Source organism: Ceraceosorus guamensis (genome assembly GCF_003144195.1).
Source record: "Ceraceosorus guamensis strain MCA 4658 unplaced genomic scaffold IE81scaffold_2, whole genome shotgun sequence".
In the NCBI taxonomy this organism is placed as follows: domain Eukaryota; kingdom Fungi; phylum Basidiomycota; class Exobasidiomycetes; order Ceraceosorales; family Ceraceosoraceae; genus Ceraceosorus; species Ceraceosorus guamensis.
In genome coordinates this window covers 249,909-268,635 of record NW_020289997.1, presented here as the reverse complement: position 1 = coordinate 268,635, position 18,727 = coordinate 249,909, and the positions used below count along the sequence as shown (strand labels likewise).

The 18,727-nt window shown below is 56.8% G+C and overlaps 5 protein-coding genes across 5 annotated transcripts; 1 reads left to right on the top strand and 4 right to left on the bottom strand.

The window, feature by feature from the left end:
• Positions 1-244: 244 nt before the first annotated feature.
• On the bottom strand, positions 245-3,314 carry IE81DRAFT_319435 (rhomboid-domain-containing protein). Its single transcript, XM_025512723.1, has 7 exons — positions 2,066-3,314; positions 1,908-1,983; positions 1,600-1,839; positions 1,512-1,533; positions 992-1,435; positions 836-920; positions 245-765 (listed from the first exon to the last, which is right to left on the bottom strand). The coding sequence occupies exons 1-7, from the start codon at positions 3,010-3,012 to the stop codon at positions 684-686; spliced, it is 1,896 nt and encodes a 631-aa protein (XP_025373225.1). The 5' UTR covers positions 3,013-3,314; the 3' UTR covers positions 245-683.
• A 1,447-nt stretch (positions 3,315-4,761) lies between these two features.
• IE81DRAFT_344129 (hypothetical protein) lies at positions 4,762-7,860 on the top strand (the record flags this gene model as incomplete). The annotated part of the gene is made up of 3 exons (XM_025515774.1): positions 4,762-5,876; positions 5,953-6,129; positions 6,219-7,860. 3 exons carry the CDS (start codon positions 4,762-4,764, stop codon positions 7,858-7,860), a joined length of 2,934 nt encoding a protein of 977 aa, XP_025373224.1.
• A 69-nt stretch (positions 7,861-7,929) lies between these two features.
• Positions 7,930-10,423, bottom strand: IE81DRAFT_319433 (DUF185-domain-containing protein). Its single transcript, XM_025512722.1, has 3 exons — positions 9,278-10,423; positions 8,838-9,161; positions 7,930-8,769 (listed from the first exon to the last, which is right to left on the bottom strand). Exons 1-3 carry the CDS (start codon positions 10,313-10,315, stop codon positions 8,011-8,013), a joined length of 2,121 nt encoding a protein of 706 aa, XP_025373223.1. The 5' UTR covers positions 10,316-10,423; the 3' UTR covers positions 7,930-8,010.
• A 579-nt stretch (positions 10,424-11,002) lies between these two features.
• On the bottom strand, positions 11,003-14,586 carry IE81DRAFT_308122 (hypothetical protein). Its single transcript, XM_025512366.1, has 4 exons — positions 13,667-14,586; positions 12,024-13,594; positions 11,376-11,953; positions 11,003-11,302 (listed from the first exon to the last, which is right to left on the bottom strand). The coding sequence occupies exons 1-4, from the start codon at positions 14,257-14,259 to the stop codon at positions 11,168-11,170; spliced, it is 2,877 nt and encodes a 958-aa protein (XP_025373222.1). The 5' UTR covers positions 14,260-14,586; the 3' UTR covers positions 11,003-11,167.
• A 625-nt stretch (positions 14,587-15,211) lies between these two features.
• On the bottom strand, positions 15,212-17,394 carry IE81DRAFT_327530 (FAD/NAD(P)-binding domain-containing protein; the record flags this gene model as incomplete). The annotated part of the gene is made up of 6 exons (XM_025515080.1): positions 15,212-15,841; positions 15,917-16,129; positions 16,203-16,295; positions 16,376-16,692; positions 16,774-17,092; positions 17,230-17,394. 6 exons carry the CDS (start codon positions 17,392-17,394, stop codon positions 15,212-15,214), a joined length of 1,737 nt encoding a protein of 578 aa, XP_025373221.1.
• Positions 17,395-18,727: the final 1,333 nt, after the last annotated feature.

The window sequence follows — 18,727 nt, the reverse complement described above, 5'->3', positions numbered from 1 at the left end:
GGATTACGTCCGATCAGTCATTCGCTGCATGGTAAAGCTTCCCGTCGAGGGACAGTCAAAAAGTCACCACCAGCTGAGTACGAATTCAAAGAGGGGTCTGACGTTGCAGCAGCTGTCACGTGTCACAAATTTGGGGTTCACCTCTAACACAGCCTCTCTGCAAGCCTCTCTCAATCAATTCGAGTTGTGTATGCACGCACAGCACCTTCTTTTTCGGGCCATCTGTACGAGCCGCAACGCGCGAATCAGATTCGCGCACCATTCTTGATCCACCGAGCCTGGCCCGTCGCTAGGGCGAACTGCAAAACTTTCATCCAAGAGCGGTCGTTCCCATGCAAGGTCGGCTCTGAGTTGTCTAACGCGTCAAGAGCCGGGCCATGAGCAAGCCAGACTTGCCGGATTGGCATTACCAGAACAGCTGTACCGTCCAGTACACAGCACGCTGATGGGCAACTCATGGTCTAGAGAGCGATAATTTCAAGCGTCACTGTCCATTGGATCGGCGTTCTCGCCGTGCAGGGTTGCGGTCCTTGTGCGTGAGAGAATTACAGATGGGGCTCGTGAGCTGCGATGCAAGCGAAGGGTCGCAAGGTGAGAAGCAGATCGCAGGGGGGAGCAGACTATGTACACAGAGCGACAAGGCGGGCGCCTATAGAAGCAGAGTCCTTGCATACTCGAGGTTGTCAAAGATCCAGAAGGGCACGGCGCGTCGGCGACGTGCTGGTGGAGGTCGACGTTGTAAGGCCGGTTCCTCGGCATTGAGAGCTGCAAAGGGTCGGCCACGCCGCGTCAGCCGTCAGTTCAAGCGCCCAATACTCGGCAATGAGATACGCACAAAGCAGGGATGCAGGTCAGGTAACGACACCAAGAGCAGGCTTTGCTGGGGTCCTCCGAATTGGCAGTGACGCCAATGCCAATGACTGAGTGGATGCTCGGTGCAAATCAGCATGGCTGTCTACAGGAGAGAGAGAGAGAGCAGCGCAGGACTCACAAAATCCGATGAGCAGGCCAAGTCCGATGACTCGACACACCCAAATGGTGATGCGATGTTTCTTTGTGAGATGAATACTCGGGCAGACAGCCATGCCTCCCAAGGTACCGACAACAAATCCGCCAATATGCGCCCAATTGTCCAGACCAGGCAGTAGGCCGATACCAAATCCAATTGCCGCGAAGACCAGAGACATTACCAGACGAGTCTTCGCTCTGTACTCGTGCGCCCAATTGTAGACGAGGTCCACCAACTCGACACTGATGCAGGTGTAGATGGCACCAGAAGCGCCTACACTTGGAATGCCGGGCAGCGAAAAGCTGGCGCCTAGCAGATTGCCGCCAATGCCGCCTGCGATATACAGGATGCCGTAGAGCGGCGTCGAGAGCAGCTTCTCGATCTGACAGCAAAGCGTCAGCTGGACCAACAGATTGAAGATGATGTCTGAGGCGAGAGCAAAAGACAATGGCGCTGTTAGGTCACACCTCCCCGAGTGAACATCGGACCGTTCGCAACTTACGAATGAAGCCAGCATGGAGAAACTACGACGCAAGAGCAAGCATGTTAGCTATGTGGTGCGCGCAATCATCGTCGCGTCACGGGCTCACGATAGGCGTCACGTAGCGATAGCTTTGTCCAACAGTGTCGGCATCAGGCAAGCCGCACAGCTGCCAAATAGGACAGAGCTGATCTTGCGTGTATGAATTGGCGTCTTGCGTGAGTTGATTCAAACAAGGAAGCTGCGTAGAGGTCGGGACGCTGGCGACTCTCCGCATGCACGGAACGAAGCGAGCGCCAAACGAGATCAGAAATTCAAAGGGAGGTCCCAGCATTGGGTTCCATTGCGGCTGGGTGGGTGGACATCGGTGATTGAGCTTCCGGTCTCTGCTATGAGCTCGCCAGCCAGCGCACTCACCTTGGTCTGGATGGCTTGACCCGTGGCGCTCTTCGCCTTGATGAGCTCGACAATGAACACCGCGACATAGACGATGCTACCAGCACAAGCACACGGCGACTCGCATCAACGCTGTACTGAAACGAAAGTAGGCTCGACGCGACCAGTGGAGTACTCACGCAAGGATCCAGCTAAGTATGGGCCACCGCTGACGGCCCACGCCTTTTCTCCGGCGCTCGATCTGCTCTTCAACAGATCCGCCCCAGCCTGCGCCTACTTTGCCTATGCGTCCGAGTAGTCCCCTCTCCTCGATATCGCCATCTTTGCCGCGCGGCGGCGGTGGCATAGCGTTACTGAACAAGGCTGGCCCATGGGCAGCAACACTTTTGTCTTCGTAGCCGTAACCTCCGCCATCCCTCATCTGCCTGTATTCGTCGTCTTCGTCCTCTGCATATCCCATTGCACCTGCGTGATGCCTCAGCGGTAAAGCTTGAGTGCTGGATCCGTAAGCCCCATGCGCAGCTGCAAAATCATCGACGGAAGCTTGCGAAGCGTGGTAGCCATGGCCTCCGTAGCCCCGACTGGCATGATAGCTGTCGTCGTAATCATAGCCCTGATTGCCGTACGGTGCGGGGACGGCGGGAACAGGCGGTGCATCAGAATGCGCCTGACTTCCGCCAAACGGGACGTTGTATGAGCTGACGCTGTCGTGCGGTGCAAGGGTGGTGATGGTGCCATTCCTCGTGAGGTTGGCGTGCTGAGCCCCAGCGCTCGTGGAGACGACGCTTGGCCCTATATGCGTGCCAGCTCCAGCAGTGGAGGCGTACTCGAAAGGATCAGTGTACTGGCTAGGCGTCTCGGGCTCTTGCAGGTAAGCATTTGCGCCTGCTCCGACGCCTGCTCCGCCAGCTGCGGCGGCTGCAGTGTGAGGCGCAGGCCCAAGGTCTCCGCCATTCGCAATTGCACGACTGGAATCGAAGCCCGAGTCGTTCCTGTATGCATTGTTGCCGCTCTGCTTCTCGTCCCCAAATCCCTGCTCTGCCCCGCCGTAGGACAGGTAGGTAGGTGGTGCGGTGGTGGATCCTGATTGACCCCTACTGTGATATTGTGAAGTGTATCGAGACATGCTGATCGCAACTTGAAGGCAGAAAAAAGTTGGATTGCGATGAAGACAGAGATTGGGGGAGTTCAGTATGCCGGTGCTGAAGGTCGAGACGCAAAAAGAATGCTCGTGAGTCAAGGTGAGGCTGGTGCTGGCTGGCTAGTCTTTTGCGTGTTCGATACGAACGAATGGAGGCGGATCCTTTCAGAACGTGGGATCGTGTCCAGCAATCGTGAATCGCGAGTCGCGGGTGCGTGCGAGTGACGTATGTGAGTGGAGTTAGCGAAGACGAAATTGGCAACTTTGTGCAGAGACTTTGGTCGTTGGCAAACGTTTCATGCAATGAGCGACCATCCGACGTGCTGCATACAGAACGGGAGAAGTTGAAGCCTTTGGCGTTCAAGCGGGGCGCCGGCAAGTCCGCGTCACACTCCATTCAGACTGGCACTAAATAGCAGGCTGGAGCCGCACACGCACAACCTCTTTATTCGTATTTCTACCAGGCCGTAAACAACCAAGGGCTTGTGACTCCCAGCTGCAGATACACAGCCACGCGTCGATGATTCAACAATCTTGAATCAAGAATCGTAATTCATTCACGTGTGATCCACAAACAAGTCATCTTTGGTGAATACAAGAAAAGGCGGATGCTGTGCCGATCGAGGAGCGCCGGGATGAGCGGGCTGAGGCGCGGCTGGCCGAGAGGCGTCGGCACAGCGACGCCCAAAGTGAAAGGTGCATGCGCCGGCGCGGGATCGATAAAATGGTGCTCATCTTTATATACATCCATGGCATCTACTGTACCGTATATGGGCTGATCGGCGTGGGCAACACGCGTGCCGTCATGCGTGCTGCGCCTCATCCTGCTGCATGGGTTCATGAATACGCGGGGATCGCCAAGCCACTCGTGACTCCTCGCGCACAATCACGACTCACACGACTCATCAGACTAAAACTCTTGACTGTATGTGCGTATAGCTTGCGCTGCTGCACGTGAAGTCTGCTGGCCGCGATAGTATGTTCTCGAGCAAATCTGGCCTCGCCGCTTAACTACCGACGTGCAGCAGTCACTCCTCTCTCGCTGAAAGGGCAAACGATCACGACTCATCAGGCAAGACAGCTTTTCGAACCATCATCTTTGTACATTCAGACTTGCCATGCGTACACTCCGAATTCTCGATCGACATGGGAGAGCAGAGATTTGAGCTGCACTCGTGACTCTCTCGTGCCAGACGGCGCTTCCCCTTCGAGCACGCGTACCGAACGCTGGCAACGGCCTCCAACGGCCCCAACGGCTGCCATGCGTCGTGCCTCTCCTGCTCTGAATGAGCGCTACTACTACTGCTTTGCACTCAACTTCTATCCGCCGTTGAGAGACTAAACGGCGAGGCTATACTTGACTTGGGTGCGCGTGAACAAGCCCGAACCGATCGTCGGGCTTGCACCCTCTCCCCTCGCAGCTCCGATTTACAAAGTCTGCCTTTCATCCCAACATCTCCTCGCGCTCAGTTGCTCGCCTTTCCCTGACTTTCCCTCACCTTCTTCAGCTTTTTCTTATGAGCAGGCCTGGCGTGCTCTTCACCTTCCTTTGAACCCCCCTTTCCTTCTCTCTCCCTTGCTCACCTTTCATCTTCGCACTGTGGCCGGCCGGCCCGTCGCCACAACCCAGTCTGTCCACGTCCACGTCCACTGACACTCACTCCTCACATTTTCTCGTTGGTGTCCGCAGAGCGGTAGCACCTCCATTTTCTATTCCGTGCTTCCACACTGGAGATGAAGCCTAGGAGCGGTTGGTGTGATGCGCCACGTCTGGCGCTCATTCTGCTCCTCTGCATGGTATGCTTCGTGTTTCACACCGCAGCGAGATCCATCGCACACAGTCGCCTCCGCGGAGCAGCGGCAGAGGATGAGCAAGCTCGTCCATCGCAGGTCTCGATGCGAGCCAGGAGCGTCGCTTTTGCAGCGCAGGCATCGCTCCTAGACGAGGAGCAATATCCGTTGGGCAGATCGACGCAAGACGGCGACACCTCAAAGCATCCAACATCACTAGCCGCCACAAGGATTGCTGACACTCAGTCAGAGGCGTGCTTCCACATCAATGGACCATCTGGGGGTGTACTGGACCACCTGATACACCAGCTGGGTCTCACTGGATTGGTCAGGCGCCGATACGACGAAGAGGACGAGGAAGGCGAGGACGCGTACGAAGAGGACAAGCCGGATGACAGCACCTACTCTGGAAAGAGCAGCAAGAGTGACAAGAGCTCAAAGTCCACCAGCAACGGGACCAAGCAAGAGGCTGACAGCAGCAGCACTCAACGCTCAAGGTCGAGCGGCAAGACCAGCAGTGAGACTGCGAGCGAGAGCGAGGACAGCACATCGAGCAGCAAGTCTTCCTCGAGCAAGACGCAGGACGCTTCCTCATCCGCAAAGGAAAAGAGCAGCACTTCAAAGGCTAAACAGACCAGCACCGGCGCTGCTCCGCCCGCCGCCAGCCAAGGGAGTGCCGCAGCGCTGCCGGTCGTCACCCCAATGGCCACGCTCCCTTCTCCTACGCCATCACCATTGATCTCGGGCCAAGCGCTTGGTGTCAATGCTAACGCAGATCCACCTGCTGCCGTCTCGGGTAGCTCCGCATCCCCGTCCTCCAGGAAAGCACAGCTTCTTGCGGCGCAGCTCAGTACGGCGAGGCAACGCGCACTGGACGCTTCGCGCCTAGCTAATGGCCCCACTAATGTCGCGACGTATGCTGCTGGTGGCGGCTTGGGGGGCACCAGTCCATCAGCTTCCTTCGGAGGGGGCTACAGCAGTCCAGCTATCAGCGACAGCTGGATCAGCCCTGCGCCAGGAGACGCTTTCACCCCCGGAATGGAAGTGGTCCTCACTTGGTGAGTTGCGCTGGACAAAAGCTCGGCAAAACCAGCGATGCAGTGGCTTACCGGATGTTCTTCTCCACCCTGACAGGCGACAACAAGCTGCCTCCACACCGGGCGTAGCTTTGAGTCTTTGCGTTCTGTCACAGCCCAGTGACCTTCGAGCGGCCCGAGCAGGTCGCTTCGTGGATGGCGGATGCGGTCAAAGCACCTCGCCAACCGTTTCTCCAAGTGTGAGCGGTCAGCCTAATACTTGGGAAATTCGTTTGTGAGTCGAGCGAGCTCGCCTGACGGACGATGCGGGGTCCATGGACCGGCATGGCTGATCTACTCGTCTTTGCTCTCCCTCCCAAAAAGCCCGGCGCCGTCCGTGTCTTCGGCGGACAGCTTTTATGTACTGCTTGCACCGGCGAGTTCCGATTTCGCCGCTTCTTCGAACGACGTTGCAGCTCCGGTTCGTGCCTCTACTTCTGCAATCAAGTCGAAGGAGAGCAGCAGTGCTAGCAGAACACTTAGCGCGGAGGAATCCTCGCAGACAAAGGGCTGGTCAAGCATGGACCCTTCTTCGAACGACGTTGCAGCTCCGGTTCGTGCCTCTACTTCTGCAATCAAGTCGAAGGAGAGCAGCAGTGCTAGCAGAACACTTAGCGCGGAGGAATCCTCGCAGACAAAGGGCTGGTCAAGCATGGACCGAGAGAAGAAAGATAGCAAAGAGAGCGATGAAGAGGATGGAGAAATCGAACGCCGAGGCGTCAGATACGTGGTCAGGCAGGCACCTGATGGAAGCGAACAGATGCTCTCACCCGCCTTCGTCCTGGCGCCGACTGGCACGGACCTCTCGGCCGTTCAAGCGCCGCCACCAGCGAACCCCAACGATCAAATGCTCGAGTCGCAAAAGTCTGGCAGATCTTTTCCCATTGCGGCGGTGGCAGTGCCTTTGGCGGTCGTCAGCGCAGCTCTTCTCATTGGTGTGGCTATGTACCTTTACCGAAGAGGTCAACGAGGAAGTTCTCAACAACAAGCAGCTCGAATGCAACAAGAAAGCAATGAGCGGCACTCGGTGCGACGCGAAATGGAAGACATGAAGCGAGCAGCTTCGATGAGCGTCGCAAGTCTTGCACTCGCGCGCTCCTGCAGTGGACATTCGATAATCAAGGACGGACATCTGGATAGCGCATCGATGAGCTCTGGCCCAAGCTACGGAGCTACTGACATGCGCTTTGGCCATTTGCGAGCAGCACCACGTCAAGCCCTCGCCGATGCCTACACTCCGGTGCTGCGCTCTACTCCCCGTCGATACCCACGCGAACGTTTTGGAGGGTACTCGAATCTCGTCAGACATGGGGGAAGGAGCGAATATGCTGCGCTAGGCTCAACAGTGGGTGCAGGTCACCGCAGAGCCGCCACGACGTACTCGACCAGATCAGAGGAGAGCGACGAGGAGAAGCTGATCGATTATCGTAGAGCGCATGAGATCGAGCCTTCGGAATTGGGCGAGTCTGTTCAACCGCTACTTTCGCGCAGTGGAACAGCGTCAAGTGTGCATCCATCACACACCGCTTCTTCCAGCAGCACGTTTACGAGCTGTCGAGCGGAACACCAGATGCCTCCGCCAGTTCCTGCGAAGCCCCCTATGCCCTGCGTGCTGCGACCAGGCGCAAACGCAATGCCGTGGGAGGTTCCCTCGGCTTCATCACGCTCGGGACATGTTTACGAAAGACGAAGTCCAATACCCGAAGCCGACTCTCCAATGACCAACCCTTTCAGCTCTTCGACACCTCGTGCTCACGCGAACCGGCAAACGCCGGTAGCCTCTCGTCTCCAAAGCCCTTCTCCTTTGCGAAATGAGCGGGTGTGCTCTAGTGGAGCGGCGGAAGTCAGCGCGGCGTCCGGCAAGAGAGGCTCGCCTGCTGGAACTGCCAGCTTCGAAAGCGTCGCCAAGGCAGGCGAGGCCGCTGATCTATACGAAAAGCTTCGAAGAGCGCTAGGAGGTGCATGAGGTGGACCGAGGCTCAGCGAGAATTAGCCCCTTTGCCATTTCACTCCCGTCCCAAGACCTGACCGCTGCCTGTCCGCATTTTGTCACCCTATTCCCTGAGCGACCGGATCGTTATTTTGTGGAAATATATCGCATTTATACACCTAAAGGTCAAGTCAGGATCCAGCTGGCATTTTGGTACCATCCCAACAGCGGATTGGAACCATCCCGAAGTCTAGTCTGATCGACTTGTGCGTATTGTTCTAGAAATTGAGCATGTGTGAGAATCTTGACCCTCTGCGCCCTGCCTCTGCTCGCTCTTGCCGAGCTGTAGAAAAAGTCTGGTCGAAAGGTGGGAGCAGAATGGGATATTGCATCTTGATCTTGCGGCGGCTGAGAAGGGAAATGATCGCTCATGACACGCGTGTAGATGTCTCTGAGCATCTGAAAATTGGTTGGAAAGAAAATGTCGAAGAAGCCTTGCAGCACTTTGAACGTTGTCACCGGTACCATTGTGCCGTTGAGCCTGGTCTGCACCACCGGCGCATCCACCCCTTCTATGGCGTCCGGCAGAGAGTGAAAGTCGCTAGCGATTAGACGATGCTGAGGAAATTTGGACCTGAGCACGTCCAAGAGGCGCAATTGACCAGTGGGTATGTACTGTGGAGGCGTGAGGTTGGGATAAAGGGGAAAGTGCTCGCTCAACACCTTGCGAATACTGGATGGCAGCGATGTGAGATGGCGCGGGGCAGAGATGGGCACCGCTGTGCCTCGCACGGCTCGCGAGAGCTGCAAGTATCGCGAGATGAGCGGATCTCGTACTGGCTCGTACAAGTCTTCCATATCGCCTGTGGCGTCGATGGAGACTAGACCCTGATAAGGCTGCAGGGTCGATGTGCTGTAACGCACGACATCGTGGGTGAGGTTGTCCTAGTCGGAAGCAGACCTGAGTATCAGCAATCAGGCAGGGCTGCCCATACACACCGCTGTAGACTCACAAGGACCTCGAGGGCGATGACAAAGCAAGGGGCGAGTACAGGGTCCTTCCACTCTAGGAAATTTTGGTTCGCCACTCTGACTTTGCCGGCAAAAGGTTTCAACTTCGCCTTTTGCTGTTGCGACAGCCTCTCGCTGATCTCTGAGATTACGTAGCGCGTTCTTTGAAACACGTCTGGTTCTTCGTCTCTCAAGTAGGCCAGAATGTCGTGAGCCAAAGCTCCCGATCCGGCTCCTAGCTCGTAGATGACTAGATCTTCGTAGGGGTACAGCGTCAACTTGTACTCAGCGCAGAGGTACCGCGCAACCGCTTGAGCGTAGTGTGGCTGCGAATAGGAAGACCAGCGGGGGCGCAGGCCTCAAGAAGATGAGCCACGAAACAGCTCATCATGATGCTTGCTAGACTGCCCCAAGTCAGGCTGCGCAACCCGGTGCGGCTCACCTTGAAGAGCTCGGTGGGAGTGTGCCATACTTGCCTGGCAGCCATCGCCCTCACGTCAGCCTCGTGGCTTTCTTCATGATCCTTCTTGATTCCCAATTGTCTATCTCTCTCAGCTTGAGCTTGCCTCGCTACTTGCTCTCTTCCCCTCCTCTGCCTCTCTTCCAAGTCCTCAGCGCTACCAACTCTGAATTTGGGGCTTGACTTGTCTTGTGTTTGGTCGCGCGGTCTGGCGCGTGCCAGCTGGGCCGCTGCAGCGGACGAGCCGAGAGCAGAAAGGGAAGACGGATGGAATTTGGCGTGACGAGACGATGGGCTAGAAGGGCCCAAAGGCAGCGTAACTTCGAAGGCCAAGTAGCGAGCTTCCACGGCAGCAGAGAATTCTCGATCGTTGGAAAATTCGGCGAAATGGAAGCCTGAGCGCGAAGACGAGCTGCCGGTACCCTTTTGCTCCGAGACGGCGCCCACTTCTCCACTCGAAGGGGCAGACGACGGGTCAGGGAGGAGAACAGCATGCCGCGAAAAGTAGCCGTAGACGGGATTGTAGAGGCTGTCGTCGATGAAATCTCGCGCCAGCATCCTCACTCGTCGAGGTCTGGGATTATCCGCTGGCGAGTCTTTGTTCGCAGCTCGATCGGCCAGCTGCTGCGCGTCGACCAGCGGGAAAGAGTAGTGATCGGCAGAAGGACGCTCTGCGAAGGGGTCCACGTTGAATTGAGATCGATGACGCGCCCACTTGGGATCCTCCTCTTTGCCCATCGTCGACGCCCAGCTGCCTTTGCTTTTTGCATTGCTGTTACTGCCGCTGCTGGTGGTGATGCCCCGGTGCTGCTCCTCCTTGTGCTGCTGTCCTGGCCCACTATTCTGACCATCGGACGACGTAGACGCGGCTCGGACTGGCGCTGAGCTTGTTAGGCAAGGCGCCGGCCGCCGTCCGTGTTGCGAGCACAGAACATCCCTGCTAGCAATCCGCAGCCTGGGACGCTGAGCGCGCAGCATCTGCGCCAAGCCGCTAGAGCTCATGGGCACCGCGCTTGACATGTTAGGTGGTGTGCGGTGCAAGGGATGCTCTGGCTCGAGGGTGGTGTGGCAGAATGGTAGACCAACCAGGCTGCGCGTCGTGTCGCTTTCGGACGTTTCAGAATCGCGTGCGGTTAGTCAGGTACTAGATCATGAACTTTGGATTTGTGTATCTGTATATATACTTGTAACACACCTGCCCAGATATCGCCCCGTAGGGTCTAGTCAGTATTGCGGTGGGGGACCACTCGTGAATCCCAGATGCCGTAGGTTTTTTTTTTCTCACGCCCGTTTCGAACGCCTGCCTCGTAGATACACAGTACATCACGTACTTCTTTTCGTCTTTGACAGACACGAGTCTGGACAAGAGACTGTGCCAGCTCTTACCTCATATACGACTGCCTCCATCACACGTCACGAGTGCACTCAGTGAGGAAAATTGTAGCGAGATGAGCACAAGGAGCACAATTCAAACCGTTCTGATCGTGAAGGCACCAAAAATCGGTCCAATAGGGAGTGTCACTCGCGCACCTGTCTGATGTGTCCCCGTTCTCCTGAGGACCGGCTCATCGTGTGGTGCACATCTGGCGCAGCATCAGCACCACCGACTGTCGCCTTTTGCTCTCGCCTTGAACAAGGATCGCCCTTCGCTTACGCCTCGGACTGGATTACGAAAGACGGTGCACGGCCAGCAACAGACAAGCACGAGGGCAAACAAACTCGATTCGAACAGATATCGTACAGGTAGACACGCATTCCTAGGGGACCGAACGTGACGGCAGGGAGAAGCGAACATACGACTTGAGCGATGTATCCTCAAAGGAACAAGGCGTGGACCGCGCAATGCTTCTTGGACAAATGTCGAGAGAACGTTCAATGCTTCGCCACTGTCGGCGCTTCACCTTCTTTGTTCCCGCTTTTTTTGATCTTTTCCAGAAATCCAGCCAGACGGGCCAAGTCTACGCCCATCCGGTCGCTCTCGATAGCAGTGACCAGGTCATCCAGCATCTAGAGATGAAGCATAGCCGTCCAAATCAGCTTGCGAAACTCGCACGATCGAAATCGTGAGCGTGCTACTCACCCCTTCCACCTTCTCCTCGGGCACGTTGCAGCACATTGCCACTACCTTGCGACATTGTCTCTGCTTCGCAGCTCCAGCTCCGTCCAGCGCTACGATTCTTTGCTGCAGACGATCCGTCTCTTCCTTGAAAATTCGCTCGAGCCACCTGAGCCTGATCAATTCGTCCGCTTCTCCCAACGGCGCTCCAGGAAAAGGTGTCTGCGCGGCAAGACCTCCCTCAATAACCATGTCGGAGCTTTGCAGGCTCTCTACAGCCACAAGCTCTCGTTTCTCGGCAGCTCTGGGGTCCGCATCGTCGACGCTGCCAGGCTGGAAAGCCAAATCTTCGGCGCGGCTAGTCCCTTCCGGTACATCCCAGGCCAAGACTTCGTAAAGCATTCGCCACAAATTCGTCGTTCTCATTCGATTTTCTTCGCGCGTCGCCGCATTCCGCGCTGCCTCAGTGACCTTGCGTCTTCTGGACGCCAGCTCGCGAGTTGCAGCTTGCAGATGGGCTTGAGCGACTGCAAGCGCTGAATTCTTTTCGCCCAATTCTCGAGCGTGAAGCTCGTCAAGATCCTTGACCACTTCAGCAATCCCTGTCGAAGGCACGTATTCTAGATTAGCACTTCATCAAATCTGCGCCAAAGACAATGCCTGTCGACTTACTTTGCTGCACGTCTGCGCTCTTCTGTATTGGTCCTGCAGGAGGTTGTTTGAGAGCTTGCACGGCATCGCTAATCCGATCCTTGCCACTGCTCTCCCAATGTCCGCTGTCTTCCACGCGTCCAGGCGTAGAACTCGCGGTGGACGCCGGCTCATCAAGGCCCCAATCTTTGGGTCTGAGGCCAAGATTGTTGGCGATATCTTTGCGCGCGCCAACATCGAGCAGCATCTTGCACATCCCAGCATTTCCTATCCTCGCAACGATGCCCAAAGCGGTCTCCCCCTCCTCGTCTTGCGCGTCGACCAGGGCAGCATGCTTACCGCCTTCGTGTTTGGCGATGTGCTCCAGCACGCAAGCAAGATAATACCGCGCCGGAGCAGCTCTGCCTTTCAAGGCCGACACCAAAGCAATGTGATGGATCAGAGTACGCCGCTTGAAGTCGCGCGTGTGCAGACTCGCGCTCAGCGCTGCCAGCAGGGCGGGGAAAGCGGACCCGTCGTAGGCGTTTGTGACGAGCACCGCGCGGTGCAAGGCAGTCTCCCCTGCGTGGTTACCAATGTGGGGGTCGGCGCCTCGCGGAGGAGGCAGAGACAGCAGCATATTGACCAATGGGAGGCGTGCAAGCGCCGCAGCCCAATGCAAAGCGGTGTGACCGTGATCGTCGATGACAGTGTCAGCCGACCCATCCGGCAGCGCACCCAGAACAGACTCGAGAGCATCTGGCCCAGAAGGAGGAGCCGTGCTATCAATGAATTGAGCCGTCAGAATTTCGCGCGCTTTTCGCTCCGGCTCGGACTCGACGACGGGTGCCGGTCGAGTAGCGAATCTGGCTCCCGGACCTAGACCTTGAGCATCCGGAGGACCGGCGCGCATGCGTGAAGCATTGACCGGCCTCGCACCACGTAGCGAAGCAGAGGGCGACAATCGCCCCAGCAGATTCAGGTCCTTGACTGGCGAAAGTCCTTGAGCCGCCGGAGAGTCCTCGAAGCCATTCTGATCGCCCTTGGATCGCTTGGCGCTTTGCGTCCTGGAAGGAGACGTCTCTGGGGAAGGTGGACCACGCTTGTTGGACGCATAGCTTGGCTCGCCGATCGACTGAGTAGTCGCCTCCTTCGCTGGAACAGGCACAGCAATGCCAGCCGGGGTGTAGCCGTGGGCAGCGTACCCTTCCAAAGCCGTGCGACCTCGGGCGTCGGTGCCTGCCGGAATACCCGATGACGCGGCAGCAGCGGTGGGGCTGACATCACCGATGGAAGCATCCCCAGGCGCAGGTGGACGCAAGCTGAGAAAACGTGGAGCCTGACTTGGTGCGGAACCTAGACTTGAGCCAGCTGCAGCGGGCGATCCAGCGGAGCCAGGCGTACCTCCACTCGACTCCTCCTTGGCGGTGTTCTTGCCAGCTGCACCAGGTCCCAATCGATGGTACATGCTAGCGGCAGGCGCGTTGGGGTTCGGCCTCTTCCTGCGACCTGCCACAGGCACATTGGCCGAAGGGTCAAGCTCCAAGATGGGTTGCAATAGGTGAGTAACATTGTATGCCGCGCTTAGCGTGTGGGCACGAGCGAGCGGAATCCTGAGCGAGCACGACTCGATATCAGCAACGAGCAACTCGATGGAAGCACTGCGCCCTCGCGAAGGGACTCACCATGTGCCCTGATACTTGCCATATCCACCCTGAATCTTCTCGTGCTCTCCAGTCAAGATCTCGCGCTCGAGCACCTTTGTTCTCTTTGCCTTTTCCACACCTGCGACCTTCAAGATCTGCGTCGCATTGAGGAAACCATCTGCCCTTCTACGCATACAAGCAATGCCGCGCACGGTAAGTTCGTAGACGGGCACGCCGCTGTACGTCGCCAAGTACACTGTAGGCGGAGCCCTATCTGGCGACAGCGCTCCGCTTGCTGTTGGAGCGCTAGAAGTAGCTGAAGGAGGGGCCGCTTGGCTCCCGCTCGGCGGGAGCTGTTGGTTGGAGCGAGCAGAGGGCGAAGGAGTATGCGCGGGCGGAGGCGCAGCGAGCGAAGCGGATGCAGATGACGGTCCGGAAGTGTAGGCAGTATTCGTAGAGAGGTAAGGACCGGAAGGAGCATAGACTGCGCCTGGAGCGGCAAAACTTGTAGCTGTGGACGCGGGGTTGCCGGGAAAAGTCGATGTATGGTTCTGTCGTGGTTGAGGGTAGCCGGACGTTGCCGAGGCCGTGCCGCTCGCACGCCCAGCGGGTGCTGGATACATTGCTCGCATCTTGACCTTGACGGCTTTGCAAGCGGCTCGGTCACTGGACGTGGGCGTCTGTCGCTGCTTGGCCAATCCGAGCCGTCCCTACTCTGTCTGTGCCGCAATTCCTTGGGTGCCAGTGTCCAAAAGAAGGCAATTAAAGGAGAACTTTGCGTGATCGTGGGGCAGAGAAAAGCCCGTGCCGCCCATCCAAAGCTCCGGGTTGTCCAAATGTCGGAGATACGAGCGTTGAGTGATTGCAATCGTGAAGGCGGTACCTCAAAGCGACCGGCTCGGTGTTAGGTCTATCCCTAATTGTCTGGTGTTCAAGGCGCGCTCATCACGATCCTCGCGCGCGCGCACGAGCATGTGAGTTAGCAAAAGTCGTAAGTAAGTCTGATGAGTGCACTCCTCCCGCCCACACTGCCCCCATCATTGCTGCTCCTGATGCATGCTGGAGCGACGCGTGTCCTCGACGCGTGCCCGCGCGCCCTTAAAGATGCGCATAGATCGATCAGCGCGCACATGCGCGCTGTTGGACTCGCCACGCGTCATGCGCGTTTCGACGCGCTACCCTGGTTACGATATGACTGCTTCGCTGCTCATGTGCTTGGCTGTGCTGCTGAAGTCGCGACTGGAAGAGGCCACGTGGCTTTATTCATTGGGCAACCTCTCAAAGTCTTCCAAATTTGGCGCCCCTTGTCATCAGCTTAGCTTTTTCCCTTTATTCTTGCCATTATATACTGGAGGGCACAGAAAGCACTCTTGTGCCTCAAATCAGTCGCACCGTGAATTACAAAACGCGATGCAATTCGTTTGACGAGACTCAGGCGTCATTACAAGTCAAAGCCGTGTATGAATGCCACACCACTCGTGCGCAAGTGCACAGATCCGGGGCGAGTCGTTGGGACGAGCAGATGTGGTCAGAGGACGAGGAAGCAGAGTGCGCGGTCAAGACGATCTTCGCACGGCGGTTGCGCTAGATCTCCTTGCCCTTCGGCTTGCCTACCGCCCACTCGCCGCTTCTGAACTTTTTGAGATCTTCTGGCGTCTGCTTGGGAATACCTCCCCAGCCAATCGTCTCTCTGATGCCTGTGAACCAAGTCCTGGGCGCCTTGATGCCCTTGTAATCAAAGTCGCTATAGATCGGGTTGGAAGCTCTGATCCAGAATTGCGTCTGGGTTTGCGGGTACACCGCCGCTACGCGTCCAGACTCCTTGTCGACGTACCAGCTGCCACAGTCAAAGGTGTACACCATGCTTCTCGATTGCTTTTGAATCCAGCACTGCTCTTGCTCCTCCTTCTCGGGTCGAACGCAGACGGAAGGCTGTTTCTTTGCGCCTGGCGCCTTGGCGTTGAACACGGTAGGCCTCGGCGCTTGAATAATCGGCTTGAAGATTTCGATAGCAAAGCGCGTGGAGCATTCAGACGTGAAGATGTAGCTAAAATGACCTGTGCCTGTGTTGGGACCCATGGCCAGTGCAAAATTGGGGAATTCGGACATCATTGATCCTCTGTAGCAACCTGGACCGCCTGCCTCGGCCCAATAGTCTTGGACAGTCTTGCCGGTCTTGCCATAGATTTTCATTGGGAAACCCATGTTGGTGACCTGGACAGCAGCGACAACAACTGTCAAGTCAGCCGACAGGACGTGTGAGACCTCACTGCGATCAGCACCACTCACCGCAAAGCCGTTCGCGAGCACAATCACGTCAGCCGGCAGCTCACGACCGTCCTTTGTCAGCACGCTCTTTTCCTTGATTTCCACCAAAGGAGAGCTCTCCAGCTCGACATTGTCCCGATGGAGTGTTGGGAGGTAATCAGTGTCGAACACTCTACGCTTGCAGCCTGGGTGCAATCCGTCTTTCTCGGGTTGAGGCACGAGGATGTCGTGGTACTGGGAGAGACAAGGTCTAGTCAACATGCTGACAACCTTTATGTATAAAATGGCAGCAGGCCATGCTGCTCACCTTGGTTGGAGCAGCCTGTTTGATGTAGCTGATGCAGTTGCGAGCAAAGCGCTCGCGGGCTTGAGTGCCAGCCCAGTGGCGATACATCATGATCTAGAGGGCGTGATCGCGAGATAGACGATCAGGTGAGGCGAGATTCAACGCCGGACCCAGCCTATTAAGCGCCCACTCACACTGGACAATTCGAGCACGATGTGCACGATCGCTCGGACCAGCAGGTAGAAACCAGGCACATTTCGCAGCAGCCACTTCATCACCGCCGAGTCTGTGGGGTCGTTTGGTCGCTTAGCGTACCAATGCTTGGATCGGACGGCTTGCGTGATGCTCTTGGCGCCGTCATTCGCCAACATGGGAATGAATTGCGTGGCGCTGCAGCCATTGCCGACGACGACGACGTGCTTGTCCTTGGTTTGCACGCTGTGATCCCATCGCGCGCTGTGGAAGAGCGGGCCCTGGAACTTTTCATGGCCAGGAATGTTGCAAGGGTTGGCTGACGATCCAACAGAATATCGGGAGATCAGCACCAAGCGTCTGAGCAGCCACTGCGCTGCGGGCACTCAACACGACTCACGCTGAGAGAGACCTCCGACGCCCGAGATCAAAACTCTGCAGATCCAGTGCTTATCCTCTCCTCCTTGCGTGTCTTGGCCTTTAGCAGGTCTGGTGTACACGTGCCACATGCCCAGCTCGTCGTCCCAATGAGCGCTGGATACCTCAGTGTTCACCACCGTCCTTCTCGTGAGATCAAATCGATCCGAGACCTTTTCCAAATAATCTCTGATGACGTGTTGAGGTGGCCAAAATTCGGGCCAGTCCTTCTTTTGAGCAAAGCTGAAGCTGTACAGCACGATGGGAATGTCGCATCCTGCACCTGGATAAGTGTTTTGTTCCTGCGGTGATCAGGCAACAGCCAGAGGATCGAGTCAGTCAGTGATTCGTCGCTCTTCTCGAGCCAGCCACGATTGGCCGAGGTGCCGGGACCTAGCTAGCCATCGACGCTCGCACCGAGATAGACAATGCCACTCACCCAAGTGCCTCCGATGCCTTTGGACCTCTCAATGATCCTGACGTCCGTCTCGCCCAGCATCATTCTGAGCTGCGCGCCCATCGCCAAGCCGGTCACACCAGCTCCAATGATGAGCACATTGTGGTACTCGGGCGGCTGAGCATTTGCATCTGGAATGTGGACCATCTTGCTTATTCCTCGTCGTGAGTGGATATCGCTTGTGCACGTCTGTTCTTCTTCCTCGAGGCACTAAAAGTCTTTCAGAAGAATGTCGTGGGCTCCTTGCTCGATGATGCTGCAACGAGGGCGTCGTTCAGACAAATTTTTGCAGGGGTGATGGGGTAACGATATGGCAAACGCTCAACTGATGGATGCTGTAGGTGAACAGAGGTGAGTAGGCCAAGCCGTTATGCATGGGAAGGATGCACGTTTGACGGGAGGAGAGGCAAGGTCTACAGCATGCGTGCGTGCGCGTGCATGCAGCCAGATTCGTGATTGCGGGGAAGTTGTTAGTCCAACGAGTCTCCCGGCTTCGCGACTGGCTCGGTGTGATTCGCCAGCGACTACCGATTAGGAAGGCAACTTTTGCGGGGTGCTGCAAAGCCCGAGCAAGAATTGCGGCGAGCGATTGACTCACGAAATGAATCAGAATGAATGCTGTAGGTGGTACACATCACAGCACTTGTGCGGCGAGGGGAAGCATCAAGGACTCATCAGCATCTGAAGAGAAGGGCCAGCAGCTGTATGGGTAAGCAGTCGTGAGTCAGTCAGCCACAGTCATGACGTATGGCTGCGTGTTTCGCATTTGCAAAGATCGGCGGCGAGTCACGTTGCGCCGAATCTAGTCTGGCCCGGGTTCCGCGCATCGACCCACATCAGCGGACGAATTATCATCATCAGCCAAACGAGTCTCTGCTATCGGGAAGGGTCAGGAATAAATCACAATGTGAATCACAATTTGCTGCCGGCGTGGGCCCATGCAACGCCTTATCGCTCCATAAGCTCCCCAGAATTGGTCAAGCAGGTCCGATCGAGGAAAGAACAGCGAGCGGCGCCCGCTCCAAATGTAAGGCGCACGGGAATCGGGCGTCGGAGCATTGAAGCGGACAATCCAGCTCGGCCATCGGTCATCGAAGCCGCGCGTGGTGGGTTCACGACCCCGAAACAGCGCTACAATGCCGAACTTTGTGCCTTGCCATTCACTCAGATTGTCGGTCGCGAGACCTCACGCAGGGACGGGTCTGGCTCCACTCGTGACTTCGCAATGCGTTTTGATATGGCAGCATTCACCGCCTACGTGCCTAACGAAGGATCACGACCACGATCACGACTGCGCGCACGAGTCGCAACCTTCAGATTCTAAGCAAACCCGGCTTTGATTGCGCGACATTTACGCGCAGCGTTAGCTTTCGATCAGTATTCGCGCATCGAGAAATCCATTCGTATGCGATCCGCGTGCTCCTCTGCCTGTCGTTTCCGCACGCCGCGCTAACCCCCTCATATCACGAATCCAAGACGA

Excerpts from the sequence above, each read along its gene's own strand:
- IE81DRAFT_319435 (XM_025512723.1), bottom strand. The coding sequence starts at position 3,012 with ATGTCTCGATACACTTCACAATATCACAGTAGGGGTCAATCAGGATCC. Across the intron at positions 1,840-1,907 it reads GTCAAGCCATCCAGACCAAG|CCGCAATGGAACCCAATGCT; the intron begins GTGAGTGCGCTG and ends CCACCCACCCAG. Across the intron at positions 1,436-1,511 it reads TCTCCATGCTGGCTTCATTC|ACATCATCTTCAATCTGTTG; the intron begins GTAAGTTGCGAA and ends CTCTCGCCTCAG.
- IE81DRAFT_308122 (XM_025512366.1), bottom strand. The coding sequence starts at position 14,259 with ATGCGAGCAATGTATCCAGCACCCGCTGGGCGTGCGAGCGGCACGGCC. Across the intron at positions 13,595-13,666 it reads GGCAAGTATCAGGGCACATG|GATTCCGCTCGCTCGTGCCC; the intron begins GTGAGTCCCTTC and ends GTGCTCGCTCAG. Across the intron at positions 11,303-11,375 it reads CCGAGGAGAAGGTGGAAGGG|ATGCTGGATGACCTGGTCAC; the intron begins GTGAGTAGCACG and ends CTTCATCTCTAG.
- IE81DRAFT_319433 (XM_025512722.1), bottom strand. The coding sequence starts at position 10,315 with ATGTCAAGCGCGGTGCCCATGAGCTCTAGCGGCTTGGCGCAGATGCTG. Across the intron at positions 9,162-9,277 it reads CTCCCACCGAGCTCTTCAAG|CCACACTACGCTCAAGCGGT; the intron begins GTGAGCCGCACC and ends TCCTATTCGCAG. Across the intron at positions 8,770-8,837 it reads TCATCGCCCTCGAGGTCCTT|GACAACCTCACCCACGATGT; the intron begins GTGAGTCTACAG and ends GCTTCCGACTAG.